Genomic DNA, 13,544 nt, shown 5'->3' with positions numbered 1-13,544 from the left:
TGCGGTACACGGGCCTCTCACTGTTGTGGCCTCTCCCGTTGCGGAGCACAGGCTCTGGACGTGCAGGCTCAGCGGCCGTGGCTCACAGACCCAGCCGGTCAGCGGCATGTGGGATCTTCCCAGACCGGGGCACGAACCCATGTCCCCTGCACCGGCAGGCAGACTCCCAACCACTGCGCCACCAGGGAAGCCCTGTTGAAAGAGTTTTAATCGTAGTTTCAGTTTCATTCCTTGTGAGTGGTCTGCTCATATTTTCTATTTCTTCCTGGTTCAGTCTTGGAAGGTTATGCCTTTCTAAGAGTTTGTCCATTTCTTCAGATTGTCCATTTTATTGGCATAGAGTTGCTTGTAGTAGTCTCTTAGGATGCTTTGTATTTCTGTGGTGTCTGTTGTAACTTCTCCTTTTTCATTTGTAATTTTATTGATTTGAGTCCTCACCCTCTTTTTCTTGATTAGTCTAGCTAATGGTTTATCAATTTTGTTTATCTTCTCAAAGAACCAGCTTTTAGTTTTAATGATTTTTGCTGTTGTCTTCTTTGTTTCTATTTCATTTATTTCTGCTCTGTTCTTTATGATTTCTTTCCTTCTACTAACTTTGGGTTTTGTTTGTTCTTCTTTCTCTAGTTCCTTTAGGTGTAAGGTAGGTTGTTTATTTGAGATGTTTTTTGTTTCTTGAGGTAGGATTGTATTGCTATAAACCTCCTTCTTAGAACTGCTTTTGCTGCATCTCATAGGTTTTGGATTGTCATGTTTTCATTGTCATCTGTCTCTAGGTATTTTTTGATTTCCTCTTTGATTTCTTCAGTGATCTCTTGGTTGTTTAGTAATGTATTGTTTAGCCTCCATGTGTTTGTGTTTTTTTACGTTTTTTTCCCTGTAATTGATTTCTAATCTCATAGTGTTGTGGTCAGAAAAGATGCTTGATATGATTTCAGTTTTCTTAAATTTACTGAGGCTTGATTTGTGACCCAAGATGTGATCTATCTTGGAGAATGTTCTGTGTGCATTTGAGAAGAAAGTGTAATCTGCTGTTTTGGATGGAATGTCCTATAAATATCAATTAAATCCATCTGGTCTTTTGTGTCATTTAAAGCTTGTGTTTCCTTATTAATTTTCTGTGTGGATGATCTGTCCATTGGTGTAAGTGAGGTATTAAAATCCCCCACTATTATTGTGTTACTGTTGATTTCCTCTTTTATAGCTGTTAGTAGTTGCCTAATGTATTGAGGTGCTCCTATGTTGGGTGCGTATATATTTATAATTGTTATATCTTCTTCTTGGATTGATCCCTGATCATTATGTAGTGTCCTTCGTTTTCTCTTGTAACATTCTTTATTTTAAAGTCTATATGAGTATCGCTACTCCAGCCTTCTTTTGATTTCCATTTACATGGAATATCTTTTTCCATCCCCTCACTTTCAGTCTGCATGTGTCCCTAGGTCTGAAGTAGGTCTGTTGTAGACAGCATATATATGGGTCCTGTTTTTTGTATCTGTTCAACGAGCCTGTGTCTTTTGGTTGGAGCATTTAATCAATTAACGTTTAAGGTAATTATCGATATGTATGTTCCTATTACCATTTTCTTAATTGTTTTGGGTTTGTTTTTGCAGGTCCTTTTCTTCTCTTGTTTTTCCCACTTAGAGAAGTTCCTTTAGCATTTGTTGTAGAGCTGGTTTCATAGTGCTGAATTCTCTTAGCTTTTGCTTGTCTGTAAAGCTTTTGATTTCTCAATAGAATCTGAATGAGATCCTTGCCGGGTAGAGTAATCTTGGTTGTAGGTTCTTCACTTTCGTCACTTTAAATATGTCATGCCACTCCCTTCTGGCCTGTAGAGTTTCTGCTGAGAAATCAGCTGTTAACCTTATGGGAGTTTCCTTGTATGTTATTTGTCGTTTTTCCCTTTCTGCTTTCAGTAATTTTTTTTTGTCTTCAATTTTTGCCAATTTGCTTACTGTGTGTCTCTTCATGTTTCTCCTTGGGTTTGTCCTGTATGGGACTCTCTGTGCTTCCTGCACTTGGGTGGCTATTTCCTTTCCCATGTTAGGGAATTTTTCGACTATAATCTCTTCAAATATTTTCTTGGGTCCTTTCTCTCTCTCTTCTCCTTCTGGGACCCCTATAATGCAAATGTTATTGCGTTTAATGTTGTCCCAGACGTCTCTTAGGCTGTGTTCATTTCTTTTCATTCTTTTTTCTTTATTCTTTTCCACAGCAGTGAATTCCACCATTCTGTCTTCCAGGTCACTTATCCGTTCTTCTGCCTCAGTTATTCTGCTATTGATTCCTTCTAGTGTACTTTTCATTTCAGTTATTGTACTGTTCGTCTCTGTTTGTTTGTTCTTTAATTCTTCTAGGTCTTCGTTAAACATTTCTTGCATCTTCTCGACCTTTGCCTCCATTCTTTTTCTGAGGTCCAGGATCATCTTCACTATCATTATTCTGAATTCTTCTTCTGGAAGGTTGCCTATATCCACTTCATTTAGTTGTTTTTCTGGGGTTTTATCTTGTTCCTTCATCTGGTACATAGCCCTCTGCCTTTTCATCTTGTCTATCTTTCTGTGAATGTGGTTTTTGTTCCACAGGCTGCAGGGTTGTAATTCTTGCTTTTGCTGTCTGCCCTCTGGTGGATGAGGCTATCTAAGAGGCTTGTGCAAATTTCCTGGTTGGAGGGACTGGTAGTGGATAGAGCTTGCTGTTGCTCCCGTGGGCAGAGCTCAGTAAAACTTTAATCTCCTTGTCTGCTGATGGGTGGGGCTGGGTTCCCTCCCTGTTGATTGTTTGGCCTGAGGCGACCCAACACTGGAGCCTACCTGGGCTCTTTGGTGGGGCTAATGGCAGACTGTGGGAGGGCTTAAGCCAAGGAATACTTCCCAGAACCCAGATACTGCTGCCAGTATCCTTGTCCTCATGGTGACACACAGCCAACCCCTGCCTCTGTAGGAGACCCTCCAACACTAGCAGGTAGGTCTGGTTCAGTCTCCCCTGGGGTCACTGCTCCTTCCCCTGAGTCCTGATGCACACACTAATTTGTGTGTGCCCTCCAAGAGTGTAGTCTCTGTTTCCCCCAGTCCTGTTGAAGTCCTGCGATCAAATCTCACTAGGTTTCAAAGTCTGATTCTCTAGGAATTCCTTCTCCCGTTGCCAGACACTCAGGTTGGGAAGCCTGACGTGGGGCTCAGAACGTTCACTCCAGTGGGTGGACTTCTGTGGTGTTAGTGTTGTCAGGTTTGTGAGTCACCCACTCAGCAGTTATGGGATTCGATTTTATTGTGATTGCACCCCTCCTACCGTCTCATTTTGGCTTGTCTTTGGATGTGGGGTATCTTTTTTGGTGAGTTCCAGTGTCTTCCTGTCGATGATTGTTGAAAGTGATTTCTAGATAGCAATGACACAATACACGTTAAGCTATTAGGAGAGTACTTAGCTTACAGTAGATGATCCATAAATATGAACAACCATGATTTTAAAAATATTACTTTTAAAAAATTTAGTGGGTAATCTTTATTTCTAAGATTTCTTTTTTGTTCCCAAGGAGCATTTATTTAAAAAGGGCAGGGTAATTTGTGACAACGTAGATGAACCTGAAGGGTATCGTGCTAAGTGAAATAACCCAGACAGAGAAAGATCAATACTGGATGGTACCACTTATATGTGGAATCTAAAAAAAGAAGTTGAACAGATATTGTTGCCGGGGGCTGGGTGGGAGAAATGGGGAGAGGTTGGTCAAAAGATACAAACTTCCAGTTTTAAGATGAATAAGTTCCGAGGATCTAATGTACAACGTGGTAACTGTAGTCAACAATACTGTATTGTGTACTTGAAATTTGCTAAGAGAGTATTTAGCGTTTTTACCAAAAAAAAGAAAAAGTAACTATGTGAAGTGATGTGTTAATTAACTTGATTATGGCAGCCATTTTACAATGTACATGTAAATCATGTTGTTTTGTACACATTATATTACAATTGTATTTGTCAGTTTTACCTCAGTAATGCCGGAATAAAATCCTGTTTCACAATTTAAAATAATTAATAACAGGCAAAAAAATAAAAAAGGGCAGGCCTTCTTTTTGATTTATAATCCTGCTGCCTCTTACAGAGGATGAGGAGAAAACTTAAATTTCTGTTCCCCACTTCCATTAACTTTGTTTTAATGGGGGTTATTTTCTCTGATTGGTCCCCTGGCCCACTTTTTTGAGTGGCTGTTCCATTTCATATGTCTGGTTATTATTCATGGTCTGCTAATATTTATAAATGAAGGACTTGATTATTCAGTGCGGGTAACTGATGTGGTCACTGCCTGCAGTTATGTGGGTTAGTGTTTCCTTTTTCCTGATTGATTTTCCCCCAAGTGCATGTATGGAGGTGATTGATAGGTTAGTGGTTTGATTCTTTGGCTCCACGTCTCCTCCTTTCAGCGTGTTGAATGGGAGTTTGTAGGCCTATTCTTGGCTGTGCTATGCAATAAGCTGGGTGTGTGTGGATGGCTCCTGTTCAGTGTGGGTGGCAAGTGTTCAACTATTTAAAAGTGGTGGGATTACGTACCTGATTGGAATATTCACTTTATAACATTTGACATGTTGTTGTATTTCTTTACAGGGATACACACGGCTTGATAAAAGCCATTATGAAATTATTACAAATGCAAGCTCTTAAGGAAGGACATGGTGGAGAGAAGAATATTCAGGATATATATAATATTAGGTATGCCTTTTCTCCTTTCTTTTGAAACTTTTTTTTTGGGGGTGAATTGTTAAATAAGTTATGAATTGAGGCATGCTAATCCATTAGGAATTAGTATATTTAACTCAGCAAGGACTGTGAGTCTTGCCCTCTCGGAAGTTAGTATTTCAAAGAGACAGGATTGAGATAGAGTTGACTACTATATGCTGAGTATCACCAACGTGGCTTTCAGGGTTGTTTCCTTGAAATTGGAATCTGTTATCCAAAATTCAGGTCATTTGTTTTGCTCTGGGATATAGAACCATCTTCCCAGTACTATGAAAACTGAAGAGTTCATTGGACAGATGTTCTAAGAGCAGGAGGGGCTTAGTTTAGGCAGGAGGGTAAACTTCCTCACTATGAAAAGTAATAGGAGGACTATTCAAGGGTTATTACCCAGGGCAAGGTCAGTACTTAGGAGCATTGATTTGCCTTTTTTTTTTTTGTCATCTACAGAATGTAACATGGTAGAATTATTTTAAAAGAAAATATACACAGCAACAGTTATGTTGAAATATATTGGATTTTATGGGAAAGTTTGGATAAGGGAAGGCATCATGCTTACTTTTGAAGGTGACCTTAACCATTGCCTTGAAGGTCCTAGAAAGTCATTTCTTTAGAGAGGGGCTCCTTAGTGAGCAGGGGATCCCAGAAGATGCCATGTAACCAGTGTATATTGTCCTGAAAACTCTGTTCAGTGATGCATCTAGAATATGCATTTCAAAAGAATGAGACCATGAGACCATAAACAAGGGCGCTGGTTCTGGGGGAAAATGACTTACATAGGCTATGGCAGTCCAACAGGGAAAGTAAATCATATCTGTGAACTGTCATTGGCTTGAGCATACAAGACCTGCAGTTTTGAGCATTTGACACCACAGCTATCAGAAGCTGTGCGTGCCTCTCCAAAGTATAGTAATAGGTGGTACCTATTACTTACGTATATTTATAGTACTTTCCTTTTGATAATAAGTAAACAGTGTCTCATATATTACAGTCATCTTTCCTGATTTTTTTTTTTTTTTTTTTTTTGGGTTCGGGGGGCCTCTCACTGCTGTGGCCTCTCCCGTTGCGGAGCACAGGCTCAGCGGCCATGGCCGAACCCGTGTCCCCTGCATCGGCAGGTGGACTCTCAACCACTGTGCCACCAGGGAAGCCCTGATTTTTTTTTTAATGTCTTTATTGGAGTATAATTTTCCTGATATTTTAGTGCGATTTATCATCTTTATTTTTATGAGCACATTATCGAGAGTTTCTTAAGTCACTTTTTAAAAACAAGGTCAGATTTGCATTTTATATATTTTTTCTTAATTAAAAAAAATTATTTATTTATTTATTTGGCTGTGCCGGGTCTTAGTTGTGGCACATGGGATCTAGTTCCCTGACCAGCATCAAACCCGGGCCCCCTGCATTGGGAGCGTGGAGTCTTAACCACTGGATCACCAGGGAAGTCCCTCTTAACATGTTTTTTGAATGTTTTCAAAAACACAGAGAAGATGGAAGAATGTAGTACAATGGATTAGTTAATTCATTGTTAACTTATTAGTTAACTTGGTTTATTTTAAATTGGGGAAGCAAAAGGAAAATTATTTATTTGAAAATACTATGGAAACTTTGGGTGTGCAGGAGAAAGTTTTCAAAATTGATAAATTTGCTTTTCTTTTTAAAATATGCATTACCTTAACCAGAAATGAACCTAAGGAGTAGATGAGCAGAACTTAATGTTTCTAGATGAGTCATATAAGCATCTGTGTTCTCTTTTTTTGAAAGAAGTTCAACCTTTTGGGCCTGAGTTCCAGGATGGGAAATAATTCCACTCCATTGTTGTTCAGTTGGAGTTATTTACCTATTTTAAAATAGGAAAGCTATTGAAGTTTTACATTTTTACATAGAAGTTTTATTGAGAATAATTCATATACCATACAATTGACTCATTTAAGGTACAATTCAATGGTTTTTAGTATATTCACGGAGTCATGTAACCATTGCAATAACCAATTTTAGGGTATTTTTCTCATTCCCTCAAATTCCTCAGCGATTAGCAGTAGCTCTATATTTTCCTCCACCCAGTTGGGTATTTTTAATTCAATGGTTCTCAACACTGGCTGCTCAGAACCACCTGGACATGCCTAAAAAAAAACAAAAATAGGAACAATGAAATACCCTAGACCAACTGAATCAGATTCTCTGCCATGAGGCCTAAGCTTTTGTAGTTTCAAAAAGGTCCCAGGCAATTCTGATTGACAGTGAGTATAAGATGGTGTGTTAGCGGCTGTCTACTATGCATTCTGATCACCTGAGACCTTGTTGAATGGCAGATTCTCTTTCCTTAGGTCTAAGGTGGACTCAGGATTCTTGTCTAACAAGCTCCCAGGTGATGCTGATGCTGACACTGACGCTGATGCTGCTGTTTCCCCACCTGCTGTAAGTAGCAGAGCTATGAGCAGCATTAGCAGTTCCTGGGAGCTTGTTAGGAATGCAGAATCTCGGACTCCATCTCAGATTATCTGAATTAGAGCCCACATTTTAGTAAGATTTTCCAGGTAGTTCACAGGCACCTTTAAGTTTAAGAAGCACTAGTTTTGATGATGATAGAAGGAAATTTTCTGTCACACAGAAGAATCAGAGTTAGTGTCATTTTCATACTGATTGTCCTCACTGTGTGCAAGTGCTAAACTTTCAGTTACCTATAATGTTTCCCTTGTTTTCCTATTTATAATTAGTTTTCTCCAGTAGTTGGTCCTTTTAACTGCAGTCTTGTTTTCAGAAGACAATAGATGCAAGGTGTGGATAGGGAGCCTAGTTTGAGGAGCTGAAATCATACTGGATATATAAGGTTTGTCTGTAGAGTGGTGGCACATTAAGAGGACCAGAATCAATCACCTGAGTTGGCATAATCCAGTAATGTTTATGGAGGGCCCTTATGTGAATGGCTGTTTGGCACTATAAATCAGTAGAGTGTAATCGTGTGTATAAGAGTCTTAAGTTCCTCCAGGGGGGATTGTGGGCAGAAACACAGGAGAGGTGAGCCTGGAGAGCAGATTTCCCTCAAGAGAGCTATGATTGCCTGAGTCAAGCATAAAATTGTCATGCTGTTTTAGAATCTTCTTTGCCACATGTTGGTTAGCAATATCATCCAGCCTTAGAGAGGAAGGCTGATGAGCTCTGTATGAAAGCATAAAAAGGATATGAGAAGCTTAGAACTCCACTGAAAGGTGTTCCCTGGTTATGCCGTAGGATTGATTTAAAATGGAAGTAGTATGACAAATAATTATAAGCTTTCTGGGCATGAAACTCATCTGTGTTTTTATGGTATTAAGGAATCTGCTACTATACAGTTGGATTTTAAGTGTTTCTCACTTATTTTTGTCCTAATAGCTGATTAATTTGAATTATAGTAAAATAGAATATGTGGTCATCTTATTTTTTATTAAAATTTTTTAAAAAATTGAGGTAACATCGGTTTATATTACTATTTCATGTGTACAACATTATATTTTGACCTATATACACTACGGCATGCTCACCACGAAAAGTTTAGTTTCCATCTGTCACCGTATAGTTGATCCCATTTATCTGTTTCTCCCTCCCCCTACCTCCCTTCCCCTCTGGTAATCACTAATCTGTTCTCGGTATCTATTTGTTTGCTTTTGTGTGGTTTATTTTGTTTGTTTATTTATTTTTAATATTCCACATGTGAGTGAAATCATATGGTATTTGTCTTTCTCCGTTGGACTCATTTCACTTAGCATACTACCCTCAGTGTCCATCCAGGTGTTGCACATGGCAAGATTTCATCTTTTTTTATGGCTAAGTAGTATTTAATTGTACATATATACCACATCTTCTTTATCCACACATCCATCAATGGGTAACTTAGGTTGTTTCCATATCTTGGCTGTTGTAAATAATGCTGTGATGAACATTGGGGTGCATATATATTTTTGAATTAGTGTTTTCATATTCTTCTGATAAATACCCAGAAGAAGACATTTGCAAATCCTATATCCAATAAGGGGTTAATATCTAAAATATGTAAAGAACTTGTACAACTCAACAGCAAAAAGCGAAATAACCTGATTAAAAAATGGGCAGAGGATCTGGGTAGACATTTTTCCAAAGGAGACCTACAGATGGCCAACAGGCACAGGAAATGATGTTCAACATCACTGTATTTATTAGGGAAATGCAAATCAAAACCACAGTGAGATATCACATCATGCCCGTTTGAATGGCTATTATAAAAAAGGCAAGAAATAAGTGTTGGAGAGGATATGGAGAAAAGGGAACCTTTATATATTGTTGGTAGGAAGGTAAATTGGTGCAGCCACTATGGAAAACAGTTTGGAGATTCCTCAAAAAATTAAGAATAGAACTGCCACATGATCCAGCTGTTTCTTTTCTGGGTATTTATGTTGTCATTTTAAATGGGTCTGCCCTGAATTGCTTAAGTCGTTCCAGTTAGGGAGTGAAGAGAGAGGGAGATGTGAGGACCCAGAATGTTAGCCAGTGGCTTCCCTTGGTTCCTGTGGACTTTCCTGAAGGAGCTTTAGAGTGAGTCTTCTCTTCGTTGAACCCAGAGCTCAGTGGCTCTCAAACTTCCTGTGCCTAAGAACTGCCTGGGGAGCTTGTTACGAGTACAGCTTCTCAAGCGCACTTGCCAGAGATTCTCATTCATTCAGTAGGTTTTGCAATGAGACTCAGGAATACAGTGGCTGGGTAATGGATATAGGTCATTTGTGGATCATGCTTGAGCAATATTGCTTGAGCCCCTGGGAACTTAGTGGTACCATATATGAGCTTAGTAGTACTTAGCTGCAGGGAGCCCCTTGGGGTAGACTGGGAGGGGTCTTGAGTGGTTAATCATGTCTCCTGGCCTCTGTTCCCTATTAGGAAGGCAAAAGGTTTGTTTGCTCCTAACTTAGGCACCGAGGCACCAAGTTCATCTTACTGCATCTACCATGGACATTAGAGAGTCCAAGAGCAGAACCAAACAGCAATTCTAATGGAAAAGCAATCCAATGAGAGCAAGCCAAGTGTGGACGCAAGTGAGATTTAAACCTCACTGCTCTCTGTTCATTGAGTAATTCCATGACCCCAACAAGTTAGTGTTATGCATGGTCAGACAGTAGACGCTGGTAGGAACAGGAGGGCAGGAGAGCCCTCAGCACCTTTCTACAAACCAAGGATGTTTTTTAGTGTTTACAGTGCATAAGGAGCGCTTGCTCAGAGTTTTTCATATATGTGTCTGGAACGTGCACTTTAACAAGAGATTTGAATACAGAAGTGATCTACCCACCGTGCTTTGAGATACATCAGATTAGAGTGTGTGTAGCCAATAAAGTTCATTTTGTGTCACTGGACCCTTCTATAGTTCAGTGGCTTAAACAAGATTAAATGGGGATATTTAAATGGAGTTTCAATTCCCAGTGCCTTTTAGGATGGGGGTAAACTGGAAGAACAGTGAAGCACATTTGACTGCTGTGATTAAACGAAGAGCATATGTCAAGTGTAAAACTCTAGGCCCAGGACTCTCAATTCTGGTTGCACCGTTAGAGCCCTCTGAGCAACTTTTAAATGTATTAGTTCCCTGGGCTCTCCCTAGAATGAGTAGGGGTCAGCCTCAAGCACTGGTAATTTTTCAAAGCTTCCTAGATGGTTTCCAGTGTGCTGGTTCAACTGAGAACTACTGGCCAATTGTTGCAGTGAGGCAGTGGGGCTTCATTGTTGCCAGACCTTCAGATCTTTCAATATTAATAACATTTTATATGAAATATCCTCACTAATAAATGTTGGAAAGCAATTCCAAGTTTTGAAAATACAGGGTAGGCAGACCGAACACGTTTGCTTACAGGATGCAATCCAAGGGCAACAGTTTGTGACCTCTGGTTTAGGCATTTAACTGTTTTCAAAAACTTTAAAAGCCCCTTTTTACCTGTGAACAATTTTTTTTTAACATTTTTATTGGAGTATAATTGCTTTACAATGGTGTGATAGTTTCTGCTTTACAACAAAGTGAATCAGCTACACATAGACATATATCCCCATATCTCCTCCCTCTTGCATCTCCTTCCCACCCTCTCTATCCCACCCCTCTAGGTGGTCACAAAGCACAGAGCTGATCTCCCTGTGCTATGAGGCTGCTTCCCACTAGCTATTTATTTTACATTTGGTAGTATATATAAGTCCATGCCACTCTCTCACTTCATCCCAGCTTACGCTTTCCCCTCCCCATGTCCTCAAGTCCATTCTCTATGTCTGCGTGTTTATTCCTGTTCTGCCCCTAGGTTCTTCAGACCTTTTTTTTTTATATTCCATATATGTGTTAGCATACAGTATTTGTTTTTCTTTCTGACTTCACTCTGTATGACAGTCTCTAGGTCCATTCGCCTTACTACAAATAACTCAATTTTGTTTCTTTTTATGGCTGAGTAATATTCCATTGTATATACGTGCCACATCTTTATCCATTCATCTGTCGATGGGCACTTAGGTTGCTTCCATGTCCTGGCTATTGTAGATAGAGCTGCAATGAACATTGTGGTATATGACTCATTTTGAATTATGGTTTTCTCAGGGTATATGTCCAGTAGTGGGATCGCTGGGTCGTATGGTAGTTCTATTTTTCATTTTTTAAGGAACCTCCATACTCTTCTTCATAGTGGCTGTATCAATTTACATTCCCACCCTGTGAACAATTTTTATACTAATCAGTTAAAAAAAAAAAGCGACTAGTAAGATATCCTTTACTTCAGGCTTATTTTTCCCGGCCCTTTTTGTTTGGTCTGAATTTTCTTTTGGTTAGTTTGAACTCGACTTTTTTTTTTTGTGGTACGTGGGCTTTTCACTGTTGTGACCTCTCCCGTTGCGGAGCGCAGGCTCTGGACGCACAGGCTCCGGACGCACAGGTTCAGCGGCCATGGCTCACGGGCCCAGCCTCTCCACGGCATGTGGGATCCTCCCGGACCGGGGCACGAACCCGTGTCCCCTGCATCAGCAGGCAGACTGTCAACCACTGCGCCACCAGGGAAGCCCCTGAACTCCACTTTTTAATAACACACTATGTTTAAGTTATTTCAACATTCTTTAACATTGACCATATGGGAAGTGCAGCAGAGAACCAACATTTGCCTGGTATTTTGGTTGCAAGCAAGAATGACGAAACTAAATTTTTATGATTCATAAATTATTAGAGGCTCATTTTCTCTGTAATATGCCATTTTTTCCCTTAAAATTTTATCGTGTGCTTTTGCTTTTAATTTTTCCTCTGTGTATTCATATTATGGCAATCTTTTTAAGATCTCTCTTCCCTCAGCTGAAGTGAGGAAATAGCTGTGAATTCATGAGCAGTAACTGCTCGTTCCAGAATTTGTGCATCATTCTGATGTGCCAGACAGTGGCTGACATGTACAAATATCAAATGTTGAGAATCTTATTTGTGGAAAGGGTTGGTCTGATCAACATCAAGCTGTACTTTCTGAAATAAGGGAATATTAAATGTTTTTGGCAGATGGTGTGCTCTGAAATGGGTGATAAGGCCAATAGTGATGGATGGTGATACCCTGAGTAGATGAAAGTTATGTACTCTATGTGTATTTGTGCATCTCTTTGTGCAGTGTTATGAGTTTATTTAGATGGAGAGTTAGTTTTAAGAACTTAAAGATGTGTGTCCAAAAGACTGAGGTACTTTGTGATTCATACCGTTTTTTTTTTTTTTTTTTCACTTATCTCTTAAGGCAAATACATTCATTCCTTAGGGCCATCAAACAGAAATAAGAGAAAGTCCCAAGGTAAATACTGACCAAAGTGCACTAAAACCGGTTTGTAGTTGTGGATGTCAAAATGTAGCTCCAGTTTTAATTTTGATAACTAGCTTCTTCTCAGCATTAAGCCCTTTTTGCATTTTCTCTTATACCCATTTTGGTGTGTGAGATGGAGTCACCCATGCGAAGAGTGCAGGAAGAGCAGTTCTAGATCTAGGGAAAAGCGTGTGCCTAGCTGCTGCTGTGTGAGAGAGCCTGGTGCCCCAGGAGAACTAACAGGAGGCCGGGTGCCTGGAGCTTAGTGTTCAAGGGAGGGAGAGGCCAAGACAGAGGCCCAGGGGAGGTGGGCATGGCTTAGAAGATGCAAGACCATGGCAAAGTCTTTGGGCTTTCTTTAAAGAGTAGTGGGGGGACTTCCCTGGTGGCGCAGTCGTTTAGAACCTGCCTGCCAATGCAGGGGACACAGGTTCGATACCTGGTCTGGGAAGATTCCACATGCCTTGGAGCCACTAAGCCCGTGCGCCACAGCTACTGAGCCTGTGCGCCACAACTACTGAAGCCCGCGTGCCTATAGCCCATGCTCTGCAACAAGAGAAGCCACCACAATGAGAAACCGCGCGCAGCAACGAAGACCCCACGCAGCCAAAAATAAATAAATAGATAAATTTATTTAAAAAAAAGAGTAGTGGGAAGTCATTGAAGGTTTTATTTTTAAACTTATTTTGAAAGAATTTTAAAGTTCCAGAAAAGGTGCAAGAATAGTACAAAAAGTTTCCATATGCCATTTACCCAGATTCATCAATTTTTTTACCCTTTGCCACATTTGCGTTATCCTATCCGTCTCTCTATATAATTAAAAAACTATTTGAGAGTAGATTACCTATATTCAGTAGGGTATGCTTTCTAAGAACAAGGATATTCTCATATATAACCAGAGTACAGTTATCAAATCAAGAAAATTGAACGTTGATATAATACTTTCATCTATGGTCCATATTCCAGTTGTGCCATTTGTTTTAATAATGTCCTTTCATACCTTTTTCCTTTTTATTTTTAGTGTAT

At 39.8% G+C, this 13,544-nt stretch overlaps 1 protein-coding gene across 2 annotated transcripts in view; it reads left to right on the top strand.

Annotated features, from left to right (window-relative positions):
• Positions 1–13,544, top strand: part of FOCAD (focadhesin) — a 294,494-nt gene that overhangs the window by 26,116 nt on the left and 254,834 nt on the right. For both annotated transcript variants that reach the window (XM_007454953.1, XM_007454952.1), the window contains exon 4: positions 4,597–4,701. In XM_007454953.1, coding sequence (XP_007455015.1) covers positions 4,597–4,701 — 105 coding nt within the window. The remainder of the gene's footprint in view (positions 1–4,596; positions 4,702–13,544) is intronic.

This window comes from Lipotes vexillifer, unplaced genomic scaffold (genome assembly GCF_000442215.2).
Source record: "Lipotes vexillifer unplaced genomic scaffold, Lipotes_vexillifer_v1.1 scaffold317, whole genome shotgun sequence".
In the NCBI taxonomy this organism is placed as follows: Eukaryota; Metazoa; Chordata; class Mammalia; order Artiodactyla; family Lipotidae; genus Lipotes; species Lipotes vexillifer.
This window is presented reverse-complemented; position numbering and strand designations above follow the sequence as displayed.